The sequence below is a fragment of the Apis mellifera genome, linkage group LG3, assembly GCF_003254395.2.
Source record: "Apis mellifera strain DH4 linkage group LG3, Amel_HAv3.1, whole genome shotgun sequence".
Classification (NCBI taxonomy): Eukaryota; Metazoa; Arthropoda; class Insecta; order Hymenoptera; family Apidae; genus Apis; species Apis mellifera.
Window position 1 is genome coordinate 1,289,799 of NC_037640.1, and position 17,818 is coordinate 1,307,616.

At 23.7% G+C, this 17,818-nt stretch overlaps 1 protein-coding gene across 1 annotated transcript; it reads right to left on the reverse strand.

Moving 5' to 3' along the window:
- Positions 1-4,185: 4,185 nt before the first annotated feature.
- On the reverse strand, positions 4,186-17,185 carry LOC724227 (synaptic vesicle glycoprotein 2B). Its single transcript, XM_001119995.5, has 12 exons — positions 15,820-17,185; positions 15,621-15,677; positions 15,397-15,558; positions 13,491-13,653; positions 13,257-13,378; positions 10,954-11,192; positions 7,844-8,013; positions 7,597-7,771; positions 7,401-7,518; positions 6,055-6,214; positions 4,598-4,725; positions 4,186-4,523 (listed from the first exon to the last, which is right to left on the reverse strand). The coding sequence occupies exons 1-12, from the start codon at positions 15,863-15,865 to the stop codon at positions 4,447-4,449; spliced, it is 1,617 nt and encodes a 538-aa protein (XP_001119995.3). The 5' UTR covers positions 15,866-17,185; the 3' UTR covers positions 4,186-4,446.
- Between the last annotated feature and the right edge of the window lie 633 nt (positions 17,186-17,818).

A 17,818-nucleotide genomic window follows, 5' to 3' on the forward strand; every position in this document is an offset into this window, starting at 1 on the left:
ATCATTTAATTAATTAAATTAAACCATCTGAATATTCGAACCCAGAAAGTGAAAATACTAAATACTATTTTTCAAAAAAGGTAATTTCATATCTTATTATATAACTGTAAGTCTTATTTTTCTAACTATAAGTCTAACATCTGTTAAATAAACTTATTTTAAATTAAAGTTATTGAATTATATTATTTATTTTATAACGATTGATTGCGTCACTTATTTTAAAAAGTAAAATAAAAATTAATTATATTCAATTCATATTTAATTTTTTTTTATTTTTATTGAATTATTATTAAATAAACTGAAACAATAAAATGAGATATAAAAATGTAATGTATTTGATATAATTTAAACACATACTGGAAATACAATTGAAGTTTGCATTAAATAAAAAAGACATAAATAGAACAAAATAGCTATATCTCTCATATTGTCTTGATCTTGTTTCTTCTAAACAAAAAAAGAAAAAAAGCAAACTTAAATTTCTTCTAATTTATTTATTAGACAACATTTTTGAATTTATTTTGTATTTATTTTAGTCTTTACAATCGATTTTCAAGATATCTTACAAATATATTAATTCTATTTATTTTAATACATTTATAATATATATTAATACATTAATAAGTGTAGCTAGTTGTATTCTATAAAAAAATTATTAAATTATTTAAGACAAAAAAAATTAATTTTGAAAATATCTATATTAATTTTATATTATAATTTAAATTTCCAAGATAAAAAAAATAAATACATAAATTTTTTTGTTATTTTTTTCTTTACTTTTTTTTATTTTTAATACATTATTATAAGTATTGATAAAATATCTTCAAAAATTAATATCTTTTTATCACGATGTTATTATATTATTTATGTTTATCACTGTGCAATCGATTCTGTTAATTGGAGTAAAAAAAAATTATATAACTTATGTAAAAAAATAAAATAATATAACTTATTTTGTTTGTTTTTTAAAAATAAATAATAGAGATAAGTAATTCTATTTAAATCATTGATATATTATTTATAATATATGTATATTTTTTCATCAGAATTTTTTTCATTTAGATCATAGATTTAGATGTAGAAAATAATATCATATTATAATTTTAATATAAATTTTGCATAAAAATTATAAAATATAATTATAAATTATAATTATAAATTATAAAATAAATTTTAAATAATATAATAATATTTCTTCTAATTATTTAAAAAAATATATTTTATTAAAATTGCAAAATAAAAATAAAATATATTTGTAATATTTTAATAATAAAAACTTTTTATATTTAAAATTGATTATTTAAGAAAATTAAAATCTATTGTAAAAAAATGATTGTTTAATTATTTTGTTTTACATACAATTTATATAAAGATAATTATATGTATATTCTAAGAATATGTAATTATATATTTTGTTTATAATTATAAGATATTTTATTTTATATTTTATTTATGATTTTATTTATGATTTTAAAATTTAATTTTCATTTCAATTTCATCACATAAATACATCATATTAGAAATATTAATAATTTATTATAAATTATATTTATAATTATATTTATGAATAATTAATAATTTATTATAGATAATAAAAAGTTTTTTTATGTAGTTAAAATGAACAAAAGTTAGAAAAATTAATAGAATCTAATAAACCAAAAACGATGTATATAGATGTGTCATTATAGGTGAGAAACAAATTAGTCTTTATTCTAAGATGAAAATCTCTATAGATGAATATCTCTAAGATGAAAGTCTCTATATATTTCTTGTAATGATAAGCTATCTTATCTAATGTCTTTGGTTATTTCTAAATTATTGATTAATTTTATTAAAGAGTAAATTCCAATAAGTTATTATCCTTAAATATTAAGAAAAATAATATAATTCTTGGAAGCGAAAAGTATGTAACATGCATTGATAAAATTTTTTTAAATGAAGATGCTAATTACACATGACTCGATGATTTTCGTTTACATAGCAATTATCATTATTACTTCAATAGATTTTAAAGAATATTATTTGTTTTGGAAAATGCAAGGTAATCCAATAATTTTAATTATTTTGCACATGTACATTTTTTAAAAATATGAAAAACAATATTTATAAAAATTGTATAATATAAGTGTACAATATAAGCTTATAAGTTTTATTTAAAATAATAAAACAAGTATATATACAACAAGTATATTTACGTTACGTTATAAGAGGTGTTTGAAATGTTATCGATATTTGTATCGATATCACATTGAAATTCAAATTAATTTATATTTCTAATTTATATTTCTAATATTTATATTTCTATATGTTTAAGAATAATGAAGATATTCAAGGTGATCAAAGTTATTGGACCACTCTATACATGTATAATATAACTTTGCATATACTTTGCATATATAAGTGTGTATATACATTTATAATAGAGCAAACTTGATTTTTGCATAATATGGATGCATTCTAGGCGCATGGAATTATGATTTCAAATGAATGAAATATTTTATACTTTTGCATAAGACATAGGAAAAATACAGATAAAAAAATACAAGAATGTATTACAAAATTATTTACTATCAAAAATTAATTTTTGAGAAGAACAATGTTCATTTTTATTTTTCCTTTGATATTAACCACTTTTTTATTAAAATAATTCTTATAATTTTATAAAATTTTTATAAATAATATTTTTCAGTAAATACCATTTTATAAATAAAATTATTATCTTTTTATTCATTATCATTTTCTTTTTGAAATTTCCAAAATACAATAAAAGAACCACTTTATCTTTCATTTATTAATAAAATTAAAAATGTCATTAATAATGATAATAATAAAACGTGATAATGATTTTACAGAAATATTAGACATATATAAGACATATATGTATTATTATTATTATAATATTTGATTATTTATTATTAGTATTATTGTTATTATAATATTATGTATTATTACAACACATTATTCAAAAAATAATAATTCTTTTATAAAAAATTGATTATCTTTATAAGTTGAATATCTTAATATATTAAAGAAAATTGATAAAATCTAATAGAAAAATAAAGAAATGTTTATAAAAAATTTTATCGTTTAATTTTTTTACTTAATTTTTATAGAAAATTTCAGAAATAGTTTTTATAAATAAATTATTATTATTTTAAAGAGTTCGAATAAATATTTTTGATATAAAAATTTATTTATTTATTACACTCCTTTGAATATTTAAATAATAGTTTAAATAAAAATTTTGTATTTTTTGACAGAAGTTTATGGAAAATTTAAATATATATATATTTATAATATTCTAATAAATTAAGAATTTTATATATAGAATATGTGAAATATTGAATAAAATTATAAAATTTGCAAAATGATTATTCTTCTTTTCAATTATGGATAATGCATACATTTATAAAAAGCAAATGTAAAAAAATATAAATGGATACAAAGTAATTTAAAAAATAATATTTGAAAATAATTTTATTTTTTATATTATCTTAAAGCATAGCAATGTTTGAATTTGTTTTGAAGCATGCTTCCATATGATATAAAAAAATTATATAGCATTATATTTAAAGAATTAAAAATCATCTTGAAGTTTTCAAAAAAATGCATTCACAAAAATATTATATGAATATATGAATCATTATAGTTGCAGAAGACAATGCAATATTTTTTTCTATTTTCATATTTTCAATTAACCATTTTTGTAAAAAACAATAATAATGTAAACACAATAAATAATGTAAATAATGTAACAATAATAATGTATTTGAATATACATTTATTATAAAACATTTCTTTTTTTTATTTTAGATATTTATTCTAGATGAAAAAATTATATCAGTACATTTTTTATGTTTTTTGGATTTGACTATATTTTAATCGATATACGGTATATATATATATATATAAAATTTTTTAATTTTTTGTGATATATATTTTTATATATTTAGAATAAAAAAATCTCATGTTAATAAGATTAAAAGAAAATGAATCGAATTATACTATACATAAAAATAGAGCTTTTTAAATTTCTAATTATTTTTTAAAATGAATTGAGAATGCATAAAAAGATAGAACATATTTTTAATTTTCCATAGAATTTTCCTAAAGAATTAAATTAGTCTGTATTGAATTAATTTGTATTGAAGTTAAGGAATTCGAATATGATAAAAAAAAATGGAATATAGTGAATTAGAAAAATACTATATTTTTTAATAACTCTATATTTACATAATATAAACAAATTAAAATCATTTGATTTGTACGATACGAGGAACGTGGATGGAAAAATACGATCTATCTAGGCTCCGAATAGAACTTCGAAATGGATTGCAAAGATATCACAGTTGCACACAATATGGCTATCTTCTGACAGTATCAAACTTGGAAAGCCGTGAACAGTGTGCGTCGTTTCCTTTCCTTTCGTTTCGTTTCGTTAATGCATTACGGATTGGATACAATGTGACTTATCTCTAACGGTCTAACCGGTCTTGGATGAAAGAACGACAAGCAAAAGCAAGCTAAACAAAGAAGATAAACAAGTTAGAGATTCAAGATTCAATATACATTGCTTTTGATTTCTCTGTTAACTCACCGAATAACAGGCAACCCATTCCCATGAAACCAATTAAACACTCCACTTCTAATAGCGCGGAGAATATAAAATTTCCTAAAACAGCTGCTACATTTCCAACGGTGACTAGCATGCTTAAACTGGTAGACCTGCGTTAAAACGGTTAATTATTGTATTTATGGATGCAGGCAATAGCAATTGGAAGCAAGAAAATAGAAGATGCGAAAGTATGCAAAGGGAATACGGATTTGTTCTAATTTTCAAAATTATTTTATTAGAAAAATTTAAATTTAGTTAAAAAACTGCACAGTAACAAAAAATCTATCTATTTATCTATGTATATATATATATATATATAATTTTAAAAATAATGGAACAATATATGAAAGATAATATATTGATTGAAGATAATTATAGATAAAATTAAATAAATAATAAGTTAATTCAAAAGTTAGAAATTATCATATAAAAATAATGATAAAAATCATAATATTAGTAATACATGAATGAAAAAAAGTACGATAAAAAAGGCAGTGATTCTCAACTTCTCTATAAATATATGTTGGTTAAATTCTAAAATATTAAAGATTTTATAGATATTTCAAAAATTAAAATCCTTTATCTTTTATCCTCTAATATTCATTTTAAAAAATTAATGATATACCAAAATAATATTTTCATTGGTTTTTAAAAAATATTTTTATAATTTAAATTACTATTTAAATTATTTTTATTTATCTGTAATAACTGAATTGAGATGATTCTATACTGTTAATATTGAAAAGAAACGTTTAAATTTTTATACAGTATTGCATACTCTGTATTTGAAATCCAAATTAACTCAAGTCCATCTTTTTTAAAATTTATTTATATCTTATATAAATATATTCTTCCTTATATTATCTTGAAAATCAATCATATATTAATTATATTAAAACAATTGAAAGTAAATTGTTATATTAAGTAATACATGATTATTCTATTTATAAATGACAAAGATTTTACTAGTATGAGCAATTTTAAATTTAATTTTGATCAATACATGATTGCTATTCTACATTTTTTTTTACTGATAATGATTTGAGTCTTTTTTTTAGATATAAAATATTTTTAATAACTCTCAAATATAAAAATTATTGACATATATATCTTTTACATAACATTAATTAAGAACCATTGGAAAATATAAAATATAATAATAAAAAATCAAAAAAAAAATAAGTAATAATTTCTGTAGTAAAAATTAAAATCATGTTTTTAAATCAAATTAAAGCCAATAAAATAAAAATTATTTATGTATATAAGTATCTATTATTTATTTCAATTAAATTTTAATTTATTTGCAAGAAGAAATTTTAATTAACTGAATTTAGAAAATCCAAATGATGGTTAATCAAATAAAGCGGAAACATGAGTGAAAGTTAAAAAAGATATATAATAAATATTCGTTTGGTTATTATTTGCAACGGAAGTATTACCTTAATGGAATGGGAATAATGTCGATGTTAAGAGCAGTAACGATGTTACCCGTTATTCTTGTCATTACGATAATGGCGGCTGCAAATGTCAGCATGTAAGGAGGAGATTGCGCCCAGTTCATTCCGAAACTGCTTATCACGGATATAAGGAAAGCGATAACTGCAATAGAAACAAGTGGTTAACCAACAAACACCTTCTAGCATCGGGCATTTTGAAAGAAAAAAATTTCAAATTATTTTCAAATTATTTTTCAAAAATTATATGAAAAATGGTTTATTTTTCAAATTATATAAAGTAAATATTTCATATTATTCAAAAAATAAATTAATATGCTTTATTTATTATTTCATGAAATAAATTTGTTATTATTATTTATTGCTCAATATTTAATGTGCATGTTATTTCAGAAATAAATTTTCAATTAAGAAATAAAAATTATTTCAAATAATAAATTTATAAATTTTGAAACTACTATATATAATTAATTCTTCAATTTGTTATTTTTCTAAATATTCATTTTGTCGCAAAAATTCTTTCAATTTAAATAAAAAATATAATCTTAATTGAAATAAATTATATAAAAAACTTTTCTTTGGGAATGATTCATGGATTCAAATATATATAATTTTAAGATAATTTTTCAGATATATATTATTCTTTTCAAGATAATAATAATAACAATAAAATAATAATAAAATATTATACATATATTGAATTCTATCTATTCAATACAATAATATAACTGTCTTTATTATAGAAATTTTCATTAAATGTCTAATAATCAATCTCAATATGCATATAACAGAATGTTCCATATAAAATTTTCAATTGTTTCCATCAAAACAACTTTCAGTTCTCTAGTATAATTTTATTTAACCAAATTTTATTTGAAACATGTACATCAAATGCTTTTACAAAATTATTTTTTTTTGTTCGTACTTTAATATCTTATTTAGCACTTGATAAATCAAATTTGTTAATTTTTTGAGAAGGAATGATCAAATTTTTTTATAGATTTTTGATATACAGGACATTCTATAGATATGAGATATAATCATCGCTATTTCACATAATATAACGCTGATTATTACAGTGAAAATTGTTACATTATTAAAATTTGGATAAGCAGCATTCAATATATAATATCGAAAATTTTTTATTCATTAAAATTAATATCTTTCGAAATTATAGTTTACAATTAATAGAAATAAATTATTTTTCAAGTACCAATCAAAGTTATTTCAAATAATTATCTTTAAATTATCATTTAAAATAAATTTTGCCCAATTTCATCATAAATCGACAATGCATGGTAACGAATGATTAATGAAAATTAAAACCTTACGCATGATTGCTTTCTTTCTAAACTTCGAAGTGGTTATAGTTCCAACAAGGAACGAGAACGTAACAGCCGACAACGCGATAATGGCGGAATTTTGATATATCACAGCGTTGATTTTCCACTGAAAAATAAATACTTTAGTTAACAAGAAGAATTTTCACACGGCAATTTCGAACTCGAAAATTGACTTTCTCCTCACCGTTAAGCAGATACTATCGAAATCTGGGCAATTTAAATAGTCCTTGGCCGGCACCGACATACGACGATCTAACATTTCGCGCATAGTCGGCGCTCTGTCTTTGGTCCATCTCTCGTCATCGAAATTATTCAGGATGATGAATAGATGTGGTACCCAGAGTCTCATAGTGTTGAATCTGAGCGAAGAGAGATTGGACGTGTTTATCCCGAGAGATGCGGGATTTGCGCTTTGGCGTCGAGAAACTTACCCCAACATGCTACCGAATTGAAGAAAATTGAGGAAAGTAACGGCGCGCAAATACGGGGAGGTGAATAAAAGTTTGGTGTTGTAATAGGCGAGCCGTATTTTTTCGGAATTCGCTTTGAACAAGGAATGACGAGATAGCGGTGTGTTCTCCCATACGAGCAATGCTTTAATCTGAAAAGGGGGAAAAAAAGGGGCAAACGAAGAGAGTAAAACTGAGTAGGAATTTCTGAATTAATTATTACATTCGATACTTATTCTGTATTTGGAAACTTATTAAGGTATAAAAATACGAAAGATATCGAGAATTGAAAAGTTTTATATAGCTTTTATAAGATTTTGTGATTTTGTGTTTTTGATATAATTATGTTGAAATATTCGTGGCATATTTGTATTGATTTTAAAAGTCGAAATAAATAAAAAAGTTAATATATAAAGATAGATTATTGAGGCTTATATTAAATTATAAGCAATTGATGATAAATGATAAATTGAAATAGCTTTATCTTCGTCAATGAAAATAACTCAATGAATAAGCTTTAACCGATATTTTTATTATTACCTATAACTTTTGTATTTATTTTGCTTTTTATAATCAATTTTTATAATCAATTTTTCAAAAATATCGATTAATTATATTGCTATATAACTCTTAAATACATTAAATATATTAACATTTTGTATTATAAGATTTAAATATCCTATTATAACATTATATCTCTTTTTAATTTAATTCAATTAATATAATAATCATTTTGTTATATAAATATCATAAATATCATTCATAGGAAGATATAAAAATTTAAAAATAATTGAAAATGAAAAATTGGAATTATGGATTATATTTATTTAAAAATTAATGAAATTGCATTTTTTAGCAAAAAATTAAAAATAATTTAAAAAAAAATCAATTTTTTTACAACCATTTTCTGAATTATCATAAATATAAACATTGTTGAAATTTATTAGAGTTTATTTTATTTTGCCACGATTATCTACGAAATATGAACAAGAACTTTATAAAGATGTTTTTTGTTTTGCAATATTGGCAACAGTGCAGAAATTTTTTATACGCGATTGTAACTGATATTGTTCTCTATTATTAAGTTGAAATTTTATGACGTGTAGTTCTTTGGCAGAGATCATTTTTAATTATCATTTATTAACTATTATAAATGAAACATGATACTTAATTATCTTTTGAAAGAATTAATATTAAATTAAATGTAATTTATAATATAATATATATTTATATTAGTAATTTTTACAAATTATATTATAAATTACATTACATTATATTACAATTACAAATTACTAATATACTAAATATTTATTATATATATTATATATGATTGTTTCAATCTTTTTAATTCTAATTTAACTTATTATTTTTTCAAAATATCATAAGGCATCGTGTTTCATTTATGAGAACAGCTATAAAAATAAATATTAAAATTGTTGTTGATCTAACCACAAATGATATGATTATAAAATTTAAGCTAATTGCAAAGAATACTATTAGCTATATGAATTAATAAAAAAAGAAAAATATTAGATACAATTAGATATAGAAAAGTTAGAATGAAAAAATGTTAATGAAATTTTAAAACTTTGTTTAATCAGAAAGATATATCAAATTATTATTCCTCTTTTTAATATATATATATATATATATATATATATATATATATATATATATGGAATATAATTATTAAATAAATAATAATTTCTTTGAAATCGATTTAAAATTTTAATATCTTATATCTTCTTTATATAAAAAAATATATAAAAAAATATATTTCTATTATCAATTTAATTTATAGAAAAAAATTCTTATATTTAAAATTACTTTGATTTTAAAAAGATTAAAAGATAAAATTATATTAATTTATAATATTGTTATTTGAATTTTTCTTTTTTTTATATTCAATATATTCTCTTTTTATTTCTATTTATTTATTTAAATTATTAATTTATTTTTAAATTCATTAATTATCGTGATTTAAGTTTTCATTTACTTATTTTACAATTTATATCTTCACTAAAAATAATTCTCCATTCTTGTCAATATTACTTCATGTTCTCTTGGTTTAAGACATATATATCATTCTAATTTCCTGTAGTTAATAACGTATTCTCTCACCAGGTTTGATTTTGTCATAAACGCGATGACAACAGATAATGCTCTGATATATATCACACTATGTCGTGTATCGTGCACTTGTCATTTTATAACACATAACAGGTAATGTAAAAAATAAAGATGAATCAACACTTGATTTTCAAATTCATAAAACTCAAATTCGAAACTTTATGAGATCTAGAAGATCTTGAAAGTTGAAACTTTTTTTTCTTTTAAAAAATATTTATTTTATTTAGAATTAACCATAACAAATTTTGTTTTTTGGAATCGAATTTATGTTCAAAAAGCAATCAATAGTAATATTATCCATCTTTTTGATATGAAAATATTTTATTTATTTTATTTTCTTCTCCTTGTATGTATATATATTGTAATCGTTATCAATTAAAATGAGATTAAAATATAAATACAAATATAATTAGATTGTTATTAATTAAATAAAAATACAATAAAATCTTTACTCTTTGTCTCTATATATTCGTTTGTAGTTATGTTTGTTGAATTCAATATTGATCATATTTTTTTCGACAAAAAAATGCTTCGATATTCGTTCAAAAATCCATTATTGTCAAAAAATTTTTTAATGCATGATTTACTTTCTATCATCACAATTTTTTATTTACTTTCTACCATTTTTCATTAAAAATTAAATTAAAAGTTTTATTTATTTGTGCCCCAATTTTGAGAATCGATTATTCCTTTTTTTTTATTAATTTTAATTTTTCGTCATAATTCTTATTGAAAAAAATCTAATTCGATATTCGTTCATTTTTCAGGAATGAATTAAATGATGAAAATACAACATTCTCACTATAAATTCATATCGTTATTTTTTTTTTAACTCTTGAATTATAAAAACAATAAATTGTTTCAAACCTCGAAAACTCGAAATTTTTTAAATTTCGAAGAATTTTGAAATTTCCATCTGATCTTTATCTTAATTTTAACAGAAAGGAAAATTCGAATCTCACCGGAAATGTGTTGGCAGGCTTCTTTTTATTCATGGAGTACATTGTCCTGAGCAGCTTCAAAGCTTCATCGGTTTTACCAATGTTCACAAGGTACCTTGGACTTTGGGGTAATGTGCTAGCCGTAACGAGGCCCAAAACCGGAACGATCGAACAGATCAACAGATAAATCTGCCAAGCAGTGTACCGTTTGTTGAACACATTGACGTTCAACGACAAAGGAGAGATCAGAAAGGCGATTACTGTAAAGAAACAAACGTTCGATCGGCGGCAGAATCGGTGAAGAAAAACAGGAAACTATTAGGTACCGGAAAAACTTCGTACGATTTTATTGCCAGCATTCAAATTGAAGATGAATCTTATATGGGTAATTTGTAAATCTAATACGTATATAAAGATAATAGATTTTATGAAATATTGCTTCTATTTATCCATTATTTACGTAAGGATAAAGATTGTGAGCGAACAGAAAATTTATACGTTTATACCTTTATGAATAATTTAAACTTGAAAATTGAGCAATAGATACACCAAAAATTATTTGTAGTAATATACAAATATTTTCGTGGAGATACAATCTCTTTGTGACCATAACTCATTTTTATCTACATTCGATCTTTTTGTTGAAAGAAACAATTCAATTTACGATAGTGAGATCGAAGCTATGATTTATTTATAATTTATTTTTTTGCGAAATGAAACTCAAAATCTTCAATTATATTCATAAATTTATAGAATTTTGAAAAATTTCAAAAGAAAATTAAAAAATTGAATTGTAAATCAGCACGAACTTTTTCTGGTACTTAACTCTTTGGGGCACAAGATTGCAGGAGGAAAAGACAATAATTGCATAAAAATTTTACATACAACGTGTTAATATATTCGTTGGACAGAGATATAGACAAATAATCCTGTCTTCATCATATTGTCGTACCATCTCGTTTTATCTCCATTTCATTACGTTTAATGTAATCTTAAAATGTCGAAACTTGCTTATGACTTAATAAGCAAGTTTCGACATTTGCTTAACTTTTTTCAACTTTTTTCTTTGTTTTAGCTTCTAGAATCGATTTCTAAAAAATGTCGCACAAATATATTAACACTTGTAATTGTTAATGTAAATTGCCATCGCTTTAACGACGAATTAAAATGAATAACTAACGTCTATATGTTTTTTCTATTCGTATATTAAACATATGTTAATCATACATATGACAAAATAAAATCAACGTATTACGAATTGCTTCGAGTTATTTAAATATTTTAACTATATATGAATGAAAAATATTCCACTGTGCATTATTGTCTCTCTTGTGTTAAATTTAATTTCAGATTGCAAAGATGAAACTAAGTTTTATAGTAAAAATAAATTCAGAAATAAATGCTAATATTTGAAAAACATTAATCTGTATAATTATTTTCATATTTTTTATATTTAAATTTTTTATATATAAATTTCCAAAGATATCGATTGCACAGTCATGCTTCTAATAGAAATAGAACAATATATAGTTCATTTTTGGAAAAATATTCGATCTCTTGATTATTTTTACATATACATAATTTTTATATATAATTCATTATTTTTCATTTAAATAATTAGACTATTATTATAGAATAAAATATAATAAATAATATATAGGGATTGATATACTTTTATAATTTTTTATAAACTATATGTATATCTAAAATAATTAAATATTGATTAACTATATATAACATTATCGAAAATTTAGAATCAATTTTTTTTCTTCTTATATTAAATTTTTTTATTATTTCGAAATTAATATACTATGGATATTTTTAGAATATATTTGAAGAATCGATCTTAAAAGTCAAAACAAAAGCTACTATATATTAGATGAAAAGAAACTTTATCTTGTTTCATCTAATATAAATTGCTTAATAACTTAATAAAACTTCAATCAACATTTTTGTATAATCAATCCTCCAACAATATCCTATGAATATATTAACTTTCTGTATAATCTCATTATCATTTAAGTTTAAGTTTTAGTTTATTATTTATTCACTTTTATCAAATAATATTATAATTATTAAACATATAGTTTTCTTTAACATTTTAGTTTAACATTTAAAATTCATAAAATAAAAGAACTTTCCAAACTAATCCTAACCTCTATTAATTTTTCGATTCTATGATAGATCAATGATGCCAAGATTTCTTTTAACAATGCGCAAAAAAAAAAAAAAAAAAAAAAAAAGAAATGGTGGATCATTTTTTTTATCCCATCATGCCCCAAAGAGTTAATTGAGAAACAGATAAACGTAAAGGAATTGCTTACTTGCCGGGACTATAATGGCCGCGTTCACTGCGAGACCTCCCCATCTGGTAAAATTGGCCTTGTACTTTGCCGAGTGAAATTCAGATAGATATCCCGTCACCATTGAGAACGGGCCTCCCGCGCTGAAATTCGTACCTCTTGGATAACTTGACTTGGCGCGTTCACGAGATGTATGTCGCGGACGAGAGAAGAGGGTTGATACTGAGGCTGGTCGGAAGAGGGGGTGATACTCACAGAACACCGTTGAAAAATTTGATGGCCAGAAACGCGTAGTAGGAATTGATTGCGGTGGCAAGTATGTTTAGGACAGAGTCCACCAGGAGACCGAGGACGAATAAGTTTCGCGTGCCGATGTACGGTGTTAGATAATCCCACAGGAAGCTGGTCAATGCCATCCCTATGTGTGTTCAAGATTATACCGACTTGCGTTACGAAAAGCGATACGAATTGTCTTACGAAAAAGAACAAATTTGAAATTTGAATAAGAATCTTGAGAGAGAGATTTTACTTTTCATATAAATTATTATTTTTTTAAAAAATATTAATATTTATTAATTATAATATTTATAAATATTATAATTAATATTTATTTTAAAAAAAGAATAACTTCATTCGTTTCTATATTCTTTGACTACTTTGACTTTTTAAATTGCATCATTACCTTTATTAAATAATTCAAAATATCTTGTTTCTTCGTGAAACGAAGCATGTATCATTATTTTTTGTTACGAATTTTCAATTGAAGATAATTAATTAATAATTAAATAATTTATTACAATGACTTTGAAAAGAAATATGTTTATAATAATAAAAAGAAATATATTTGAAAGCTTTTCTTCGAAAAGAAGTATATTTTGTTTACTATAAAAATTTAACAAATAATTTATAAATAATTTATTCATTATCGTTTGAAAGATTTCGAACGATTTTAAATGATTCAATCAATTGTCTTAAAATCATAATATGAATAAAAATTTATAATACTTTTATTAAAAAAAACGAGATTAATTAATTTTAGTATTTATTATATATTAATTTTTATATTTCCTGTATAAAAAAGTTATATACTTTTCAAAATTCTAACATTTTTTTTCTATTTTAAAAAACAAATACATAATTTAGCTCAGTTTTAAATATTTCACTCTCTATAATATCATGTTAATAATTAATCTTTACTGTGAACGTTAAAATTTGATTTTTTTCTTGGTGAAATAATGATGATTAGTTTTTACTCAAATATGATTTTCTTGTGACAGAATAGATTATTTTTCTTTAAAATATTATTTTAAATAATGTTTTACATTTATCCACAGTTTAAACAGAATTGATATTAATAGATTGATAATTTTCGTATATATAATATTATATATTTAACTAATTATTCTAAAAAAAAGCTATTATTTCAAATAAATTAATGAAATAATATTATTGCAATATACGAGTCGAAATAAATTATTCTAAATTCTTACTTCAATTTCAAATAAAACTTTTGGTTCATAATAGCAGATGACATTTTTTGTTGTTTCTCATAAGACAAATGACGTATTATTTTTCATAAAACACATCGATACACATCATGTTGTACAAGCTCTTGTTAGATTTCTTTCACATGGCGATTTTCGTAAAATATAAAATTATAATTTCAATTTTCCAGATATATCCTTGATTGTTTCAAATCAAAATACAATAAAAACAAATGATATTTACATTGAAAAATCACTTATTCATAGACCGATTCAATATAAAAAGTGTTACAACATTAATTGAGATGCTACTTGAGAATATTTTAAACGATTCATAGCATTGAAATATATAGTAACGGAGGTATCAATGGATTTAAATCAATGTCTCGCAACGCTGGATGTTCCAACATCGTATTAACTTAAACCCATTGTTTGAATCGATTCCTCCATTGCAACATGTTCCAGCATCTATATAACCCACTTTACAGTCGATTGCATATCATCGTATACAAATCTCGATACATCCATCAATATGCAAAATAATAACCGAGCATATATATAAATTACGAATACACGAATCACCATGTGAAAAATTGATTCTAAGGAATTTTTTTAGAACGAATTATCCATCATCGAGGGGAACTAGAGAGGACTATCGATCGGATAACAAATCGTACCTAAGAACGGAAAGGCGGCAAGAACACCTTTTCGAAAGTAAGTGAGCCGGAGATCGCATTCGGCGGAAGCAATCATGAAAGCTGTCGTGGTGGTGTCGAAGATGCCGGTCCACGCGACCGGCAGCGCAGCAAGAAACAGCAACACGTTAAACTTGCCGAAGCCTGTAAAAGCAGATATGCTTAACCGGGATCGAAACGAAACGTTTGAATCGTAAATCTCTGACCTGTCGCCATGATCGCTTTATCGATGTCCGCCGTTTCATCCGTATCCTCGGTCCTCACTGAAAAATCACGACAAACTCGTCGACAAAACGTACATAACAGCAACGGCATGACACGTTGCGCAACACTGTCCGCGATTATGCAAGTTTGACTCGCGTCAAAAAAAAAAAAAAAAAAAAGAAAACAAAACAAAATCCTCACCGCTTATCGTTGAAATTTTCCCATTGCTTCCATCGTTCGTCATCATTTTCTCGAATGTACCATGTGCGTACCACCAGGTAAGAAAGAGATAGAAAAAAAGAGTCGATCTAACCGTCGATCGAAGTGACCGATTGCACGCTCGAAATCAGCGATTCCGATGAACGAAGCCTCGAGAACTCGTTATTATTTCGATCCTCTTACGGTTCTTTATGGTTCTTTTTTTCTTTTTTTTTTTATCCTCGAGTCGAGAAAACTGCTCTCCGCGAACTAGTTCGCGGGAATATCGCGTAAACTAACGAACACACTCGATGATTCCTCTCTGATAGGATCCACGACACTGTGAACTAGTCAGAACTCGGTTTACTGGCGAGCATCCCATTCGCAGCAGTGTAACTTGCCAATTAAAACGGGTCAAACGATTCAATTGTTATGGTCCGCTCGGCGAGTTCTCGTTTAGCGTCGCGTTAAATCGTTCCTCGATATCGGCGATAGACTATAACGACATCCACGATCGCGGCGATGATCGAGGCGGCCGCTGCGACCTCGCTGCCTCGTGGTGAAGGAGGTGGAGACGGTGGTAGTTAGGCAGAATGGACCGGCGAATTTTCGTGCAAAACTAAGTTTAGCCGTGACACACTAGGCGCGAGGTAGGGTTAAGCCAGTGAGAAACAGAGAGGATACCGAGAGGACCGTGATCGAGCGAATCCAAATCGGATCTAAACTGATGATCAGAAATCTTTTCGATCGAGAGATATTCTATTATATTCGCGATAAGATAACCGTGCGCGTCTGTAACAGGTTGCTCGTAATAGACTGTGATTGTGTGTGCTATTATGATGTTATCAATAAGAAGATACTTTTGTTCGGAAGGGAGTAGAGACTGATATAGGATGTGTGTTGCGGGAAACGGTGACAATGGAACTAGTTCGAAGAGATCCGAGAGAACGACTGTTGCTTGGTCCCTGCTCGCGACAAAAGGAGTGACGGCCAAGTTTTCTCACTCGCCTTGCTCTCACCCGATATAATCAAGTTGTTCGATATTATTTCAATTATCATTGCAAATGCAAGCATAAATCATTGGGAATTGTGCCTTTTAATTTCTATCGTAAAATTTTTTTCCACGTTTCGAAATTTTGCAAAAGATTTATCGATAAGTGTTTGCTATTTGACTTGTCGTTCGTATTGTAAACGTAAATGTATATAATTGTAATTGTGTTTTCTAAGTTTATCGTGATGGTAAAATTTTTTCTTGTATCTCGAAATATGAACATTGACAAATGATTCGATTAGAAATGAAAATTTGATCAGTAAAACATCAAATGCTTTTGTTAAGTTAAGTTTATTAAATTTTGTTAATTGATAAAAATAACGACAGATTACAATGAGTTTATATTTTTTATATTCGTGGCAATTTTTTGTTTGTTTTTTTTTAAATTTAATCATTTTGTTATAATGAAATATATAAGATATTCCTAATTTTGATTTTTTAATATTAGAAAAATCATAACGAAAAAGATTATCATTTATTGCTTGTCTTTTATATAATAAATTTTATTGTAATAAATTGAAATATCTATTCAAATTGAAATATCTATTAATAATTTTATTTATATATAGGTATTAATATATAGAATTTTATAGAAAATATCAAGTTGTATTAAAGTAATATATTAAAAAACATATAATTTCATTGACCTTCATATGACTTTTATTCATTTATGAAAAAATAATAATATATAATATATTTCCCTCGACACTATATAATTTTCATTTAAAGCATTTTTTACTGCGAGTAATAATATTAAGAAAATTAAGATGTTAATATCAAAAGAAGTATTCTATACTAATAAGAATATTTATTGCAATATTAAAATGAAACGATTGAAATGATTATTTTGTTCGAGTGCATGCTGCCAAGAATAAGACACTCGAAATTTCGAGATACTTTAAAGTTAAAAGAGTTTCGAGTTCTTGAATCTCGAAACTTTTTTGTTATTTT